We start from the raw sequence: 19,619 nt of genomic DNA, 5'->3' as shown, positions 1-19,619 counted from the left end.
ACCACCGTCTGTATCCCAGACACCGTCTGCATCCCAGACACCGTCTGCCAGACACCGTCTGCACTCTGCACTGTCCTGTGAGCTGCTCTGACACTTCCCTCAATAACAAAAATCACTGGACATTCTTCTCATTGACATTTGCTGGATTTTGTTGTGTGAACTAGTGGTGTCACATTTGCCTGTTTTGTGCATAGATAAGGTATTTTATTAATCATCAGTCTGAAGAAGGGTCTCGACCCGAAACATCGCTCATTCCTTCTCTCCACAGATGCTGCCTGTCCCGAGTTACTCCAGCATTTTGTGTCTATCTTCGATTTAAACCAGCATCTGCAGTTTTTTCTTGCACATTTGCACAAAAGTCCGCGAGCATTTATGAATATGTTCTTGACTTGACTTAATAAACTAATGCCCCACATATAGTTATTTAGACAACAATAACAATACATCTGTGCTGTATAAAGGCAATATTTCCAACAAACAATTCATGGATTTAATTCCAAAATCTGAAACAATGTTAAACAATTTTGCAGAGATTGACATTTTAATGGATTACTCCAAAGAGTGATGTAATAATCATTCAGAACTTGTCTACAGTCGATGCAGAAAGTGGTTCTACACATGCATGGACCATTGGTACATCTGGAAAATCAACTGCGTGGTACAGGAACAATTCTTAAGTTCATATGGTCCAGGAGCAAAATGAGGCCATTCGGCCCATCAAGTCTACTCCACCACTCAATCATGGCTGATCTTTCTTTCCCTTTCAATCACATTCTCCTGCCTTCTCCCCATAACCCCTGACACCCAAACTGATCAAGAATCTGCCTTAAAACTCATGATCTTATGAATTAACTTGTTGAACTTCAGAAATGTCATTGTGAATATCTCGGCATGTTTAAAAACATCCATTCTGGAGCCCAATGCTGAAAAAGAGATAATATTGAATGATAATTTGGGATAAGGGATAACCCATTGTTGTGTATCTCAGAAACCACATTCTATAATGTATCAGGCTGAAAGAAGAAGGGTCTCGACTCGAAACGTCACCCATTCCTCCACTCCATAGATGCTGCCTCGCCCGCTGAGTTTCTCCAGCATTTTTGTCTACCTTCTATAATGCTTCCTTCTGCACCATCCATTCTTCATTGAATGTTTCTCTGGATCTTTGCATCCATCATGATCAGATGTCCAAAGGATAAAGATTGATACTTGGAGGGGAATCCCTTGCTGAAATTCCTTCAACGACCCTACTACAACAATCTGATCCAACTCTTTCAGATTATTTACATTTATTTTCTTGGCTCACCTTTTCGATTTGAATTCTTTCCATCGAACCAAAAGGGACTAAGTTTCTCCAGTTGCTTCTCACAAATCAAATCTCAAGGACGAGTTCAGTTTTTGTGGCTCTTTTATCCATTGCTTGACGATTAGACAAAGCACTCAACAAGTAGATTGATAAACACACAATGTCTGAAGGGCCTCGACCCAAAACGCCACCTATTCCTTTTCTCCAGAGATGCTGCCTGACCCACTGACTTACTCCAGCTTTTTGTGTCTGACTTCCATTCTGTTGTTTTGGACACATGGGTCAATATTTTATTGGCTTTGTTAACTTCTGCTCCGCAATGGTTAGATGTTAAACAGTGATTCTGCTAAGAAGGTCTCTTTTACCTTCCCTCAAATTTACATATTGTCCAGATTGGCCTTTTGTGCTGATAGTTTAACAAACATGACAGTAAATTGCATCTGCCCTGCTCGGTCCACCCATAACCAATCTTTACTCTGTTGCTCCTGCATTGTTTCACAATCAGCCCTTGTTTTCTACTCCTCATTCATTTTCACAATCGGATTCAACCGTTGTATTTTACTTTGAATCCTAACAGTTTTGAACTCAATTGGTAATCTCTGAAGCAAAAATGTTGCAAGTATATATATAAAACATTTTAGAGTTGATCACTGTGCCTTTGTAATTTCTTGGCAAGGAAAATCAAAGAACTGAGGCAGCTGGGAACATCTCGATGTAAAGCAAAGCTGAATAATATCTGATCAGGTTGTTAACAATGATGGAGTAACAGTTGAAAAGTTAGTTGAGGAGTAAGGAGACAATTTCCAAAAGAAAGAAGTCAATATTACTCAACACCAAATACAGGTTCTTTTAGTTTATTGATGAGAACACTTGGATTGTAATCAAATCGTCAGGGATTCAGAATCCATTGACATAAAGACCTCACCTCAGGCGAAACAAAGAAGTGTATCGTGGTTTGTGGGCGATTTTAGGACTGACATCATTACAGATCAGCCTCAAGCTGCTAAAAGTTCCATCAACAATCCCACATGTTATTTGCTGAGGAAACACAAGATTTACATGCGTGGCTTAGCTTAGGGATACAGCATCACAGTATGGTATGGCAACTGCTCTGTCTCCGACCGGGAGGCATTGCAGAGGGTGGTGAAAATTGCCCAACGCACCACCGGTTCCTCGCTCCCCTCCATTGAGTCTGTCCAAAGCAAGCGCTGTCTGCGGAGGGCGCTCAGCATCGCCAAGGACTGCTCTCACCCCAACCATGGACTGTTTACCCTCCTACCATCCGGGAGGCGCTACAGGTCTCTCCGTTGTCGAACCAGCAGGTCGAGGAACAGCTTCTTCCCGGCGGCTGTCACTCTACTCAACAACGTACCTCGGTGACTGCCAATCACCACCCCCCCCCCGGACACTTATTATTATTTATTCAAATCATTTGCTATGTCGCTCTTCCAGGGAGATGCTAAATGCATTTCGTTGTCTCTGTACTGTACACTGACAATGACAATTAAAATTGAATCTGAATCTGAATCTGAATCTGAATCTGAAGCATGGAAACAGACCCTTCAACACATCGAGTCCACGCCGGCCATCGATCACCCGTCCACACTAGATCTACGTTATCCCACTCTCGACACACGAGGGTCATGGGGTCAGAGGCCAATTAACCTACAAACCCGAACGTTGATTGGGTTGTCAGTGGAAACCAGCGCAATGAAATGACCGTAAATGATGCATGAATTAAGTTATATTTTAAATAAACTATTGAAGTGCTGAAACTAAATTTGTAAACCTCCTTATCAGGCGGTTGATGACAGAATGAAGAGCCTTGGCCAAGGTTCAGGAGCTTGTGGGTGATTTTGAAATAAAGAAATGAGTCTCATCCCCCCGTTCGGGAGAGAGAATGAGAAAACATAAACCAAATGCAAGAAATGCGAATCCTGTGGCATTTCCCTTCATACAAGTGGAAAATGGCCATATCTATTTGTCAAAGACAAATGGTGTTATGAGTAAAAAATACCACATTCCATCAAATGAACAATCTTTTGTTATTTCTGTTCCGCTGACATTTGTTAAATAGCAATGATGCACAAGAACAAGGTGCACCCAATGCAGCAACGGACCTGGCAATTAAGATAAGGAAAACTCAACAATGGGACCATGGCATGTTGGTGTCTTCTTTTAAAATTTGGGCTAAACTGTGGAATATGTTTTAATATTTTGGACACCACATGTCAGGGACAAGCCGGGCTGAACATTGTACATCACTCACCAAGCCCACACACAGACAGATACAAGTAGACCCTGAACATACTGTACTTCCCATCATCTGCACCTCCAGAGCACTCACTTTCCAAATCTGACCATATCATATCTGTGCATAGTTGTGCATGAGAAGTTGAGGTGATCGGTATGTGCTCATGGAATGCATTTATTGTAATTCATTAACAGCTTCTTGATAAAATATGTTCCTGAATGGGTTGAACCAAGTGGAGCCACCTTCCATCTAAGTTAGACTTGTGAAGCTGGAAAGAGTGCAAAGAAGATTTACGAGGTTGTAGCCAGGACTCGAGGGCATGAGCTATAGGGAGAGGTTGGAGCAGGCTAGGAGGTCCAGGCATGATCATAAGGAGGTGTATACAATCATGAGGGGACTTGTTAGGGTGAATGAACAGAATCTTAAGGGAATCAAGATCTAAAAGACATAAGTTTAAGGTGAGGGGAAAGATTTAGTTGGAACCTGAGAGGGAATTGTTTCACATTGAGGGTGATGGGTGAATATAACAAGCTGCCAGATGAGGTCGTTGGGGCACTGAGGAACTATAACAACATTTAAAAGACATTTCGACAGGTACTTGGATAGGAATGTTTGGAGGGATTAAGGCCAAACAAGGCCAGGTGGGACAAGTGTAGATGGGGCACTTTGGTCAGCATGAGCAAGTTGGGCCGAAGGGCCTATTTCTGTGCTGTGTGACTCTCTACCTTGTAATTTTAGGCATCATGGTTTTAAAAGGTGGTAATGGAGTAAACATCTGAGCTATTTTCTGCACACCAAGATCTCATTAACATAGATTAATGGGAATTGATTGACCAACAGAAAGTCTCCTAATTTGTCCAGTGGACTGAATTGCTTAAAATGTCCATTTTAATTTCCAATTGAGTGTCCTGTGCTTTCTGTAAATGTTTATTTCTCCCCCATTTAGACCGGGCTGCTGTGCGGAACCAGGAACAAAATACAACTCCTCTAATGGGTTTCCTGACGAGATGTTGAACTTTGTAAAGACTCATCCGTTGATGGATGACACAGTTCCTTCGCTGAACCATGGGCCATGGATCATAAAGACAACCATCAAGTGAGTTTCAGAGACATCGGCTTCAAGAGCATTTGGGATTATCCCAGCTTGAATGATTTCCAATATGGAGATATCAGAGATTTCAAATCAGTTATAGTCATGAGCTGGGCAGTCGGAATTCTGAACAGGATGCTTCTGTCTGCTCCATCTCCATTACAACTGCGTGCGATATTTGGTTTATCTTGTCATAGTAACAGTAAATACATTACATCTGTGGGATACTGCAAGTTTGCACTAACACACATCTATATCAGGTGTGCAGAACATTCATGTGTAGGAAGGAACTGCAGATGTTGGTTTACACTGAAGGTGGACACAAACTAAGTGTGTCAGGGCAACATCTCTGGAGAGAAGGAATGGGATGTGGAACACTAACATGATCCAGTTATCAGGTCTCAGTGTAACAAGCAACAAAGATAAACAGTATACGACCCTATCCCTGGACACGATCTTGCCATCCACACTGGAGGAGGTCTGTGACTGAGATATGCTTCCATAATCCCGACAAGTTTAGAACCATAGATGGAACAGAATATTCGCATCCTGGTTCCTGGTTCTCCGTTGGCCTGGAGCGGGGACTGCGGGACCCGGAGCGGAGACTGCGGGACCTGGAGCGGAGACTGCGGGACCTGGAGGTGGAGCGGCGGGACCCGGAGCGGGGACTGCGGGACCTGGAGCTGATGCTGTGGCGGGCTGTTTCGGAGCGGAGACTGCGGGACCTGGAGCGGCGACTGCGGGACCTGGAGCGGAGACTGCGGGACCTGGAGCGGAGACTGCGGGACCTGGAGCGGGGACTGCGGGACCTGGAGCGGGGACTGCGGGACCTGGAGTGGGGGCGGCTGCCTGGAGCTGATGCTGTGGCGGGCCGTCTCGGAGTGGAGACGGCGTTCCGGCTTTCGGCGGCGGCGACATCACCACGGATGTCCGTTGGACTGGAGGGCGGCATCTCCGGCCTGGATCGATCGCCTCAGCGTAGAGGGAGAACAAGGAGGGAAGAGACGGAGACTAAGACTTTGCCTCCATCACAGTGAGGATGTGCTTGGTGAACTCACTGTGGTGGATGTTTAATTTGTGTTTATTGTATGTTTTGTTTTTATTGGTTCTGTGTATGACAGCAGGCAACATAATTTTGTTCAGACCGAAAGGTCTAAATGACAATAAAGGATTCTAATTCTAATTCTAATTCTAATTCTAATTCTAATTCCTAATGTAAGTAGCCAATCAAGCACGTTGGTTGCCAGGGATTCATCTTGTATCAGTAACTCCAGGGTCATTTACCTTATTCTGTGCCTGAGAAAGTGGCAAAAGTGAATGAAAACATTGTGAACTTTGGCAGCAGTCTTTGAGTTTAAAACCGTTTGTCACCATCAGCGTGGTTGTAAGAAATGGCGGGATTCAAAGAACCAGTGAACTTGTGAAGAAACGAGGTCCAGTTAAAACAAAGACAGGGGATGATGGTCTCCAGTTACATCCACTCTCCTCACACCCATCGAAACAACGGCTGGAAAACAAAATCCATCTCTAACCAGGATCTAAATTGGTGGGCATCGATTGGACGACTGATCATTACAAACAGTGATTTTTGCTTCATTCATTTTCAGTAATGTTGAAACATCAACAGAATTTTACCTCCTGTGTTCACCACCTCAACCCCAGCGAACCACAACCGTACATTCACCACCTCAACCCCAGAGAACCACAACCGTACATTCACCACCTCAACCAACCTCACTGAACCACAATGGTCTTTGCACTCTTGTGGTTGCTCTACACAGCTAGGCTTTTACACTATCATGGTCTAGTTTACTTAGAATGACTAATTGTTTATTATATATTTATTGTTCTTGTTTCCAACGTGCCTGTAACACTGCAGCAAGTAATATTGCCATCATTCCGGTTCTTAACTGGTGCATATAACAAATGATGCATCCTTGACACACAAGTCTTGACATACTTTACTGTGATGCTGCAGGTATGTTTCCATTCCTTTCAGTGAGCTCGGCAGCAGAGTAACAGAACTATGAGAGCCCACTGCAGCTCAAGACCAAATTGACCAGAGTGATTGCTGGGACCATCCAAGCCCAGAGTCCAACATCACTCGGGAACATGTGTTCCTTGGTTGAGTATCTGCTCCATTGTCCTGGTTCAAAAGATAATCATCTACATATGAGCTGCAGCAATATCTGGGGATAGTTGGAGGCAGGAGAAATGATGCATGAAGCCAGGCCGGCCGTTAGCACGTCATGTTTTGGACCGATGGGAAACATTAAGAAGCATCTTTTGTGCTGCTGGAATAAATGTGCTGGTGACTGCTATTGCACTCTGAAGAATTGGGCACAGCTCCGTCCAATGCTGAAGTGAGTGTACCCGGGAGGTTTTCTGACCAAGTCCACTTGTCTAAGTTTTAGTTTAATTTATTATTTATGTGTACTAAAGTGCAGTGAAAAGCTTTTAGATGCTATTTGGTCAAAGACTATACATGATTACAATCAAGCTGTCCGGAGTATACAGATAAAGGATAAACGGTACAATATTTAGTGTAAGATAAAATCCAATAAAGTCTGATTAATGATAGTTTAAGGTTTCCAAAGAGGTAGATGGGAGATCAGGACTGCACTCTAGGTGGTTTGAGGATGGTTCAGTTGCCTGATAACAGCTGTCTCTGAATCTAGAGGTATGCTTTTTCACACTTATGTACCCCTTGCCCGATGGGATAGGAGAGAAGAGAGAGTGGCCAGGGTGAGACTGGCCCTTGATTATGTTGCTGACCTTGCCGAGGCAGCGTGGTGTAGATGGAGTCAATGGAAGGAAGGTTGGTTTGTGAGAGGAATCGAGGCCAAGAGTACATGTGTTTAAGGTAAGGAGGGAACGATTTAATAGGAACCTGAGGGGTAACCTTTTTTACACAAGGGTCATAAAGTCATAAGGAATAGTAGGATCAGGCCTATCGGCCCATCATGTACTCTGCCATTCAATCTCCCCCTCCTAACCCCATTCTCCTGCCTTCTCCCCATACTCTCTGACACCCGTACTAATCAGGAAATAACCATTATACTACCACAGCCCTGGGGCTTAGTGGGTGTATGGACCAACTCTGGAGGAGGTAGTTGAGGCAGAAACATTTGGACAGGTTCATGGATAGGATAGGTTTAGAGGGATATGGGCAGGTGGGACTCTTGCAGATGGGGGGGAGGGGGTCATTGTTGGTCGGCATGGGCAAGTTGGGCAGAAGGGCCTGTTTCCACGCTGTGTGACGGTGACTCTGTTTTCTGCCACTGAGTGTTGGAGTAAATGAGGAAACAATAAATGTGTTTCTCTTATTCCTCTTGTCCTGAAACTGCCGAGGGACAATCCCTTATATATTTGTTACCATCTTTTGCTGTATGAAAATCAGGGATTATTCAAATGTTCCCTGTTTTGGTTTTCACTTTAGTTCCTGTCTTCATTTTGCAAATGTTAATCCTTCTGATTTATTTGCAACTGTTCTGTCTCTGTCCTTATCCTGTCTACAGCTTTAATCAGGGCTGCTTCATTTATCTTGCATTCACAACTATTTTCCCCCGTCTATTCCCAGAGGCCTTCATGAACATTTCCCAATAATTAAACTGAATGAGGCATGGAGGTGCTGCACTGCACAATAAACTAAACTAATACAAATGCTGCACAACATGATGGCAGGAGTAGCTGCAAGGCTGAGTGTTTGGACTGCTAAACTGGTGCAATCTGAAACTTTACTGGCACCCGGCTCAACATAAGCTGCTCATGTTCTCACGAGCTGACGTACCAGAAAGATCCATGTGCCCTGAAGTAATCTGTAGATCGCTACTTGAGTGTATTCGTCACCTACACATATGAGATGTGCAGTGAAATGAAAGTGGCAATGCTCGTGGACTTTGTACAAAAAGACAAACAAACAAACAATCAAACAAATTATAAACACTATCATAAACACACACATATTCTTTTACATATTAAATATTGGAAGGACAAATTGACAACGACTGGCAAACACTCATTTAAATTACCTGAAAATGTTCTTACTGTTTTACAAGTGACCTGTTTGTCAACATTAGATCTATACTGTCTAGCTTTAAAAATATTCAATAGATTCTCTCCACCCCAATCAGTAATACTAGGGAGAGCTTAAATGCAACAGCATAAACAATATCTCTGTGGTCGCAAAATTCAACAACCTGAGTGGACAGAAGCCCAGAGAGAGATTGATGATATGACATCATGTGATGTGCTAATATTTCAAACTATACCGAGGTTTTACAGATAAAAATAGGCCACATGTCATGTTTTATTAACTGTTACTGGAAACTGCTCAGTTTTTATCTATTCTGTTATGTAATCAATATCTCATTTCAATACGCAGAGATCGCCTGGACAAAATCGTGGTGGACACGGAGGCTGGCCCCTTTAAGAACCACACTGTGGTATTCCTGGGCTCTGAAACCGGCATTATTCTCAAATTCCTCATTAGACCAACTACAAGTACAAACTTTGTCAATCGAAGCTTATTCCTCGAACATTTTGATGCTTACAGCCCAGAGAAGTAAGAATTCTTTTATACCAAAATAATTGAAAACATTGCCGAATATTTACAAAGAGTGTGCAAAGACCCAGAAGCTTGTATTAAACATTCACACACTCACCACACTTGCACACATACACCACACACACCACACACACTCCACACACTGCACACACACCGCACACACACACACCGCACACACACACACTGCACACACACACACACACACACACACACACACACACACACACACACACACACACACACACACACACACACACACACACACACACACACACACACACACACACACACACACACACACTCTCTCACACCATAGTATAAACACTCTGCATTGGCCAACACCAGTTGGTGTTTAGCTTTGTTTAATTGATGTACTTAGTGTTGCCGCACTTTTCTGCCACTGTACAAGACACATCATTGTACCAAGTTGCAAGGTCTTTCACTCTGTGAGGAATTCACGACATTGGGACAAATTCATTGCAGTCGCCATCTCCAAGTCATTCCAAGATCTCAAAATCTGCCTTCTCTTTATATCTTCCTCAGTACTTTCCGTCTTCCTGCTTTCCGCATTCTCCCCAAGTTTATAGGGAGGAACTGAAGATGCTGGTTTACATTGAAGGCATACACAAAACACTGGAGTAAGTCAATGGGTCAGGCAGCATCTCTAACTTTGCTCAGCCTTGTTGACCCACACTATGTACCCAAGCCCTTGTCAACAGCTTCTTTTCACAACCGACACTGCAAATCAATAAATACTGGCCAGTAATGTTGCCTGTACACAAAAGACACATCACATTAAAACAGTGATGAAAGGTTGAAGAGAACATTAGCTGACTGTTTACTGGTTGGAAAAAACAAAGAATCAGAATGCCTCTGGGAGCAATCCAAATGTTAGCTAATCATCATGGATAATCTAGTTAAAGGGGATTATCAATCATAGCAGTAGTTTCAAGTGTTACAGCTAAAAATAAGCCATGTATCATGTTTTATTAAATATCACAGGGAGAAACAGAGCACAAACAGGCCCTTCAGTGCACCGTCATCAAATACCCTTAGCTAGTACTAATCTTACATTAATCCCAGTTTCATGCATTCTTCCCACATTGTCATGAACCCATCAGATTCTACCACTGTGCCCACTGGGGGTGGTTTACAGTGGGCACTGTACACACTGGGGGTGGTTTACAGTGGGCACTGTACACACTGGGGTGGTTTACACTTGGCACTGTACACACTGGGGGTGATTTACAGTGGGCACTGTGGGCACTGGGGGTGGTTTACAGTGGGCACTGTACACACTGGGGTGGTTTACAGTGGGCACTGTATACACTGGGGGTGATTTACACTGGGCACTGTGGGCACTGGGGGTGGTTTACAGTGGGCACTGTACACACTGGGGTGGTTTACAGTGGGCACTGTACACACTGGGGGTGATTTACAGTGGGCACTGTGGGCACTGTATACACTGGGGGTGATTTACAGTGGGCACTGTGGGCACTGGGGGGTGATTTACAGTGGGCACTGTACACACTGGGGGTGGTTTACACACTGGGGGTGATTTACAGTGGGCACTGTACACACTGGGGGCACTCAGCCTCCCCACCTTTATGTACTTAGGAGGAAAACTGGAACATTTGGAAAAGCCACACAGAAGCAGGGAGAATGCAGGGAGGAACTGCACTCAGATATCGCCAGAGGTCTGGATTAAACCTGGGTGACTGGAACTGTGATGCAGCAATTCTATTCACTCTGCCACCATGATGCCCTTACGTAGAATAGCTATTTCAACATACTAGCTTGTATGTAGCTGAACCAACATACTAGCTATAGGTAGCTATATCATATACGCTGTAGGTAGCTGTACCAACCTACCTGCCAGCAAGATAATATCCTTCAATGGGAGACAAAAACACTGGAGAAACTCAGCGGGTGCAGCAGCATCTATGGAGCGAAGGAAATAGGCAACGTTTTGAAGAAGAAAGGAAGAGATGGAGCCAGTGGGCTGAGGGAGAGCTGAGAAGGGGAGGAGAAAGTAGGGACTACCTGAAATTAGAGAGGTCAATGTTCATATCGCTGGGGTGCAAACTGCCCAAGTGAAATACGAGGTTCTGCTCCTCCAATTTACGGTGGTCCCCACTCTGGCCGTGGAGGAGGCCCAGGACAGAAAGGTCGGATTCGGAATGGGAGGGGGAGTTGAAGTGCTGAGCCACCGGGAGATCAGGTTGGTTATTGCAAACCGAGTGGAGGTGTTCAACGAAGGGATCGCCAAGCCTACTCTTGGTCTCACCGATGTAGATCAGCTGACATCTAGAGCAGCGGATTTTTACCTTCGATTTTCCAGCATCTGCAGTTCCTTCTTAAACATCCTTCAATGAGGCACCAGTTTGGATCCCAGTCCCTGTTGAGTTCACTGATCATAAAGCCTGGCGTTGGGGCTAAAGGCAGGGCAAAGATTTTGCATTCAATGGTTTCATGAACCCTTGCTGGCAGGTTCCAAATGCTAGTAACTTTGGGTTTAAGGATGATATTTTAATCATCAGACATTATGTTAATATTCAAGGTACACAAAAATGCTGGAGAAACTCAGCGGGTGCAGCAGCATCTATGGAGCGAAGGAAATAGGCAACGTTTCTGGCCGAAACCCTTCTTCAGATATTATATTAATGTTAATATTCAATGTCTAGGAATAAGATTCACTTTGGCCTTTTGTGCTTCTGAAGAGATTCTGACATTTTGCAACATCAGGGTGAGATCAAAGATGTCAGGGGGGACAGACTAAATGCAAGTACCAACTATTGTAAAGATGCCCATTTGTCAGTAATCACGCTGAGCTCATGTTGATAACCAATGCAGGGTTGAGCCAATTGTGAGCCACTGCTAATGACTTTCATCCCCACCAGCTTCACAAGAGCAGACACTATTACAGAAAGAATGAACCTCAGTATCAAACAAAGCAGCAACTTAAAGCAATGAATAACATTTGTGAAATTACAAGCAGATAATTTCAAAAATTAAACCAAATAGTTTTAGCGTCCACATAAACGGTCGATGAGATGCTGCGTATTTAATAAGAATATTAGATGATTCCGAGGAAATGATTAAAAAAAGCATTAAACATTTTGGGCTCCCTTCCAAGAGCTGTAAAGATATCTGGAGAGGTTTGAGGTCTCCTTGCAACAAGACAATTAGAAAGGGCCAATGGTCCAAGTATTTTCAATGGTTGATGAAAATTGGCAGAACACAAATGAGTCTTCTTTGAAATGAATGTGAACCACTCTTGGCAATGCAGAACTAGATGAGGACATTAGGTGCAATCTATTTCAGAGGATAGCCAATAATTACATTAAATTGCAGTCTCATCTCATCACTCCTAAACCAAAACTCCATAAAGAACAATATTTTCAGAAAGGGGTGAATGAAGCGGGAAGGGGAGGTTGTAAGAAGTCGTGACTTATTATTTTGTCATATTAATGACCATTGACAGGATGTAAAATATAAGGACTAACCTATGCACTAATTATCAACCAAAATATATATGAATAGCTGGTTACACAGAAAAGCTGATTGTTCTTTTCGGGCCGAAACGAATAGCTCACTGATTGTTCTTTCAAGACTTTCCTGTGCCGAGACCGCTGGACATCTCTCCTGCTTTGCAGCATTGAATGTACTCCAGGGATAACTCATTGTCACCCAGTTTGAGGAGTAGGAAAGAACTGCAGATGCCGGTTTAAATCAAAGGTGGACACAAAATGCTGGAGTAACTCTCTGGAGGACAGGCAGCATCTCTAGAGGACAGGCACCATTCCTTCTCTCCAGAGATGCTGCCTGTCCCGCTGAGTTACTCCAGCATTTTGTGTCGACCCAGTTTGAGGTGTCCTGTGAAGTGTGTTGTATTAAATAATTCCTGTTTATTTGTGCCCCAGCAACAGCATTGAAGTCATGAATCTGCTCTTTATTACAGGTGTAACACCAAAGGGCAAGAGCAGCGCAGGATAGTGAGTATGGAGCTCGACAAGATGAGTGGAACCGTATTGGTGGCATTTTCCTCGTGTGTTGTCCGAGTTGCCTTTGCCCATTGTCAGCAACATGCTGCCTGCATGAAGTGAGTCCGACCACAGATCACTACAAACTTTGCCATAATACCTTCAATTTATGACATGTACCCGTTAATTCTGCACGGTGGCGCAGCGGTAGAGTTGCTGCCTTACAGCGCTCGCAGCGCCAGAGACCCGGGTTCAATCCCGACCACGGGTGCTGTCTGTATGGAATTTGTACATTCTCCCCGTGACCTGCGTGGGTTTTCTCCGAGATCTTTAGTTTCCTCCCACACTCCTAAAATGTACAGGTTTGTAGGTTCATTAGCTTGGTGTAAACATATAATTTGTCCCTAGTGTGTGTAGGATAGTATTAATGTGCGGGGATCGCTGGTCAGCATAGACTCGGTGGGCCGAAGGGCCTGTTTCCGCACTGTATTTCTAAACTAAACTCCTCTGTCTCTGTCTCTGCTTCCATGTTCTCCCTTCCTCCCACACATTGATGTTCTTGTCTTTGAGTTGGTGAGTTCCATTCTCATTGAAGTTTGATTGCAGGGTCTGGGCTGACACCCCATGGTGACACTGAGAGAGTTCTCAGTGATGAGAGCGTGCAGGTGAGATGTGAATAAATTCAAAAGATGCAATGGTGCAAGTTGGGAGTGACCAGAGGGTTCCACCCAGAACCCAACTCTTTCCATCTCTCACCCTGATCTGCATTCATTCATCTCATGTTTTTTGAGTAGAGCTCTCAAAATTCTCTCTGTGACAATGCTAATGGTGTTTCCATAAAGTGATGACTTGATTGTAAAGCTCTTTGGCACATGCTGAAGGATTGGAATCTACGCACAATGAGACTGCTAACACAAGCCAAACTCCCAGACCCTTTATCAAGTGCCTGTTGTGAATGAGTTCTGATGGTGGCCAGCTTGATCTTGTCCTACATTCAAACTTCCCACCCGAGGTGAGTCCTTGCATCTGCACAGCTCTACAATGAAGCCTGTCTCTCCTCAACTAAGTTCAGTGAGTTAAGCACAACTGGGAATTACACAATGGATGTTGGGAATGGTCTTGAATTATGACGGTTATTGGCCTTCTTCTGAACAATTGAAGGGTAATTAAGCGAATAATTTCACATTGTGTGGATTTTCACCAACTGCAAAACCACGAGATGAAACCAGCACCAAAACCTCCCAACAACAGGCGGTGAACATGGGATGACATGTAACAACATCTGTGAACATGGGATTACATGGAACAACATCTGTGAACATGGGATTACATGGAACAACAGGCGGTGAACATGGGATGACATGTAACAACATCTGTGAACATGGGATAACATGGAACAACAGGCTGTGAACATGGGGTGAACATGGAACAACAGGCTGTGAACATGGGATAACATGTAACAACATCTGTGAACATGGGATAACATGTAACAACATATGTGAACATGGGATAACATGGAACAACAGGCTGTGAACATTCCCGATGAATTCCACACTTGAGAAAGATTAGTCAGGCATGTTTACAATACTACATTTGAAGGCACTTCTTCAGAACCTGGTGTTTTGAATGAACTTGGGTGAATTATAGAGTTAAGAAAACCCTGCCAATGTTCAATGGGCTGAACACAATGTACTGCTCCAGAGTGTCAGCTGTAAACCACAGAGGGAATTCTTGTGCTGAACACAGCATCCGGATTAGAATTCACTCAAATAATCGAAGCTTGACATACCTTTAATGCTTTTCCTACACCACATTGAAACTCAGACTACAGGGGGAAACTGGCATGGACCTTGTCAAAACTGACGGCCTCATAGAGATCTCAGAAGGCAGCTGAATGAAAATGAATTTGCAGAGAAAGGCAATGTTAGCTTTGGAGAAAAAAGGTTACGGAAGATGGACACACAGTATCACAGCCGGTAGAGACAAGGGTTCGATCCTGACCTTAGGTGCTGTTAGTGTGGAGTTTGCACGTTTCCGGTTACTTCCCATTTCTCAAAGATGTGCCGGTTTGTAGATTAATTGGCCACTTGTGTGTAGGGGGGTGGATGTACAAGTGGGATAGCACAGAATTTGTGTAAATGGGTAATCGATGGTCAACATGGACTCGGTGGGCCAAAGGGCCTGTTTCCATGCTGCACTTCACCATTCAGCTTCAATCAATTCAATCAATCTGTTGAGTATGTATTTAAAATGTGAAAAAGAGAAACTTTAATAGAGTTAGTTCCCTGCCAAAGCCCTGGAATAGAGTCATAGTCATACAGCACAGAAACAGGCCCTTCAGCCCAACTTGCCCATGCCAACCATCATGCCCCATCTACACTAGTCTTACATGTCCGCATTTGGCCCATATCGAACCATCTAAACCTATCCGAACCATGTATCTGTCGAAATGCCTTTTAAATGTTGTTATTGTACCTGCCCCCAACTACCTGTGTGAGAAGGAACTGCAGATGCTGGTTTAAATCGTAGACACAAAATGCTGGAGTAACTCAGCGGGACAGGCAGCATCTCTGGAGAGAAAGGATGGGTGATGTTTCAGGTCGAGACCCTTCTTCAGTCTGACCCAAAACTCGACCTGAAACGTCACGCATTCCTTCTCTCCAGAGATGCTGCCTGTCCCGCTGAGTTACTCCAGCGTTTTGTGTCTGTTTGCCACCTCTGAATGTTCTTCAAGGTAGGAATTAAAGGTTACTGCAATAAAATGTTTTCCAAATTGAAATGTTTGCCTGGAAATTTATCAGTGGCTCTAAGCCCCCGGTAACATACCTGCGCTAAGGGTGAGAAGGAAAATCGCAGATGCCAGTTTCAAATGTCGTAGACACTAAGTCCCATTTACCTGCTGGTCTGCAGTGGCTAAATTACTGGAGATAGACACAAAATGCTGGAGTAACTCAGCGGGACAGGCAGCATCTCTGGAGAGAAAGGATGGGTGATGTTTCAGGTCGAGACTCTTCTTCAGACTTAAGTTACTGGATGAGCAGTCATTTCACATCTGATTACATTTCAGGAACTCTTGCTGTAAACATATGTTTATGCTCCAGGCAACTTCACGATTAACTTCACTTTCAAAGCCCCCACATTTGAATAGTTTGCCAAAAGTCATCACTGAGACTTGCACAGTGAGGACTGGAACTGGGGGAGAGCAGAGTATCAATAGGGTATCTATTATCTATGTGTGGAGAATGAGTTTGAGGAAACAAATGATGATGATTTTATTGACGTTGTCTAACGTGAGAATGTTTCACATCTTCTCTCTAAAGGAGCTGTGTTGGCACACGTGACCCATATTGTGGCTGGATTGGAGATGGACAGTGTGCCTATTTGGAGCCAGGAACCAGGTAGACCCACCTTAATCCCAGAACATAACCAAAGGTTTTTGTTTCAGCATTGGAGAGGCCAGCTGGTAGAAGATGTCCACTAATGTAGTGGTTAGTTGCTGGACTAGCAGTTAAGAGTAATACTTAGTCACAGGAGTCCTGGATCAGAGGAATTAGTTCATTTTGGCAGTTTAACATTTTAAATTAGAGGAAATATGAGTATCAGTCATGCTCAATGTGAGTCTAATTGTCATATACCCAAAAACTTGCTCATTAGAGAAGAAAATCTACCAATCTTATCCAATCTGGCCAATATGTAATTGCAAAGCCATCAATATGCCCACTCCAGTTTAGGCATGGGTAATAAATGCAACATTGCCAATGTTGTGCTCATCCTCAGAACAAATGAACAAGGATTTGCTGATCAGGACACTCGCTTTGTCCACAAAACACTTTGCGATGCTAAAAACCGATAAATCTGCCAAAATAGAAATATCTATATTCCATCGAAATTTTAGCTTAGACAAGAGTCATTCAATTCTAGACCAGAGACTTGGGTTTTTGATTTGTCTGCCAAGATCCTTCAAAATAAAACTTAATTATCAGAAATCATTTTTCCATTTCCTTCATTTAACTTCAAAATAAACAGCAGAAAATGGTATTAAATATGGTTTTAATCAGGGAGTGTGCACTGGACCTTTACTCAGCCTCACTCCCTTCCCTTACACCGACATACATTCCAGGTTTTTAAGTATTTATTTAGCAGTTATTTAAACTGCAGTTCTCTCGCTGTCAAATTGTTCATTGCTGGTGAGGGATCTGTTGAGTGTAAAGAGTTTGCAAATGATGCCCCTCACTATGAGAGCCGTAGATGGAAGCACAGTATACTGGAAACAAGGATTTGTCCAAATTACTGAACAAAATATCTTCCGCTTCACATTCATCCTCGGGTTTCGAAGAACCTGATGCCCAACCTGCGAGGAAAGAGATTGTCACCTTCATCCAATCAATGTGACTTCAGCCCCAGTGTAGTTGACTCCTAACTGTCAACCAAGACTCGTAGCCCAGGGCTGCTAGTTGGTGACCAATTCCAGCTTGTTAAAGTGGGCCAAGGTTCATCTACTGATTACCCAATGAGTCTGACTCTTGCTGCCCATGCAGTTTACATAATAACATCAATAAATGGTGTTGGCCTTTAAAATCTTCCTCCTTATCTGATCCTTCATCAGTTGATACACTAATCCTGATATTTTACCCTTCATTAATAGATTCTTCCACCAGAAGCAAATTCCTACCATTATCTTCTCTCTGTCAATAAGGTCACCTCTTACATTCCTAAATTCCACAGACTTAGGAAAACACAATCCTACTTCCTACATTCCAGGATCAACATATTCCATCAACACAGAGCAGTTTGTGCCACACGCCCTAAATTCCCCATCATAGTGGATTTTCAGGCAACGTCCAATAATTGGGAAGAGAATTCCTTTTGCCATGTTCTTGCCTTTCTTCAGCTGCCTCACCCAAGTTAAATCCTTCATGCACAAGCCTTTACACTGGCAATTAATGGGAATACGGTCATCTGTGTGGGGTGATCATGCATAGTTGTCTACTTCACACTGCCTGGGCTCAAGCTTAAGAAGTCTAAGATTCCGGAAGATTCGGGAAACTAAGTTCAGGCGAGAACACAGAATACATCATTTTAAAGCTCACTGCAATCAAACAGATTATTGCAATATTACGTATTATATGCCTCTGTATTTTCAAACTAATGTGGATCCAATTTGAATGAATGAATCTCTTTATTGTCATTGCACATGGTACAACGAAATTTAAAAGTCAATCCCACGGTGCGATTCACAGGAGCAATTTTAAATATATAGGATAAGGTAAAAATACATACATATAAAAAAAAATTAAAAATTACAGATAAATAACAATAGCATCTGAGGTAGAGCCATTCAGTTGAATGTGAGTGTTATTTCTTATTTTACATTGTTAAGTTCAGGTATTTGAAAAGGTTGAGAGAGATGGAGTAGGATGATTATTGCAATAAAGATTGTGCATGAACTGTTTGTTTGTTTGTTCATCCTGCAGCATTCCGTTTGAACAAGACGTTGAGCACGGAAACACGACGCACTTGGGTGACTGTGAGGGTGAGTTTTCACAGAGTAATGTGAATCTCATTATCCCCAATGATTCAATGATAAGGAGCTGAACGGTGAAGTGTAATCTCCCAACATGAGCTGGGGGAGTAGCCAGCAAACCAGACATAACAAGCAACTCCAGAACTAGACCATGTTCATTGGGCTCAGATGAAGAGATGCCAATCATTGTTCCAACAACCTCACTAACGAGAGGGAGGTTTCACGACCTGACTCTCCACTGGAGATCCAGAGATCCATGGTCTTAGACTGGGAATAACATAGATAGAATAGTCACTTGGCCAAATTCAGTCCATTATTCTCTGACCATGGGCAAGTGAGTGGACAATGAGAACGCTCTCTGATTTATCCACCGCCCTAGAAATGGCCTCATACAATTGGGTTGAGTCTTGCATGCAGGCGACTCCCACATCCCATAAATTAATAACAATAGACTCCAGGATTTTTTGGGGAGAGGGGGTTTCTACGCCCAGGACTAGGGTGGGTAGGGCCCCACTCTGGGTATGTATTGTCGGAATGGACCCTGACTTTCAGAGATGGGTTCCTAAATTCCACAACTGTGACGGTGTTCAATTTTACACATTAAATCAAAAAAAATGTTCACTATTTTGCACACTCAAATTGTGCCCAAAAAATACACAGAATGTATTTTTGTCATGAATTTCTGATAAGTGAATCCAGTGTTAAAGCAAACAGATGTACTGATAATTGGAATTGACTGTTTCCATGGAAGCAGACTAATTTTTTATAAACTAAAATGAGATACCTTCATTCATCGTAAGTGAGACATGACAAATTTGTGTAATACAAAGTTGTGCCAACCCCAGGGACCAAGTGTAAGGAGAATTTTAATGAATATTTATGTCGTTTTTATGGC

General features: G+C 43.2%; 1 protein-coding gene and 1 long non-coding RNA gene across 4 annotated transcripts in view; one reads left to right on the top strand and one right to left on the bottom strand.

The window, feature by feature from the left end:
- Positions 1–19,619, bottom strand: part of LOC129710956 (uncharacterized) — a 116,669-nt gene that overhangs the window by 26,666 nt on the left and 70,384 nt on the right. The gene's annotated exons all lie outside the window — the stretch shown is intronic.
- LOC129710954 (semaphorin-6B-like) overlaps positions 1–19,619 on the top strand; it is a 334,781-nt gene that overhangs the window by 301,173 nt on the left and 13,989 nt on the right. For all 3 annotated transcript variants that reach the window (XM_055658270.1, XM_055658271.1, XM_055658272.1), the window contains 5 exons: positions 4,507–4,656; positions 9,035–9,214; positions 13,179–13,319; positions 16,521–16,598; positions 18,675–18,733. In XM_055658270.1, coding sequence (XP_055514245.1) covers positions 4,507–4,656; positions 9,035–9,214; positions 13,179–13,319; positions 16,521–16,598; positions 18,675–18,733 — 608 coding nt within the window. The remainder of the gene's footprint in view (positions 1–4,506; positions 4,657–9,034; positions 9,215–13,178; positions 13,320–16,520; positions 16,599–18,674; positions 18,734–19,619) is intronic.

The sequence above is a fragment of the Leucoraja erinacea genome, chromosome 29, assembly GCF_028641065.1.
Source record: "Leucoraja erinacea ecotype New England chromosome 29, Leri_hhj_1, whole genome shotgun sequence".
NCBI lineage: Eukaryota > Metazoa > Chordata > Chondrichthyes > Rajiformes > Rajidae > Leucoraja > Leucoraja erinaceus.
This window is presented reverse-complemented; position numbering and strand designations above follow the sequence as displayed.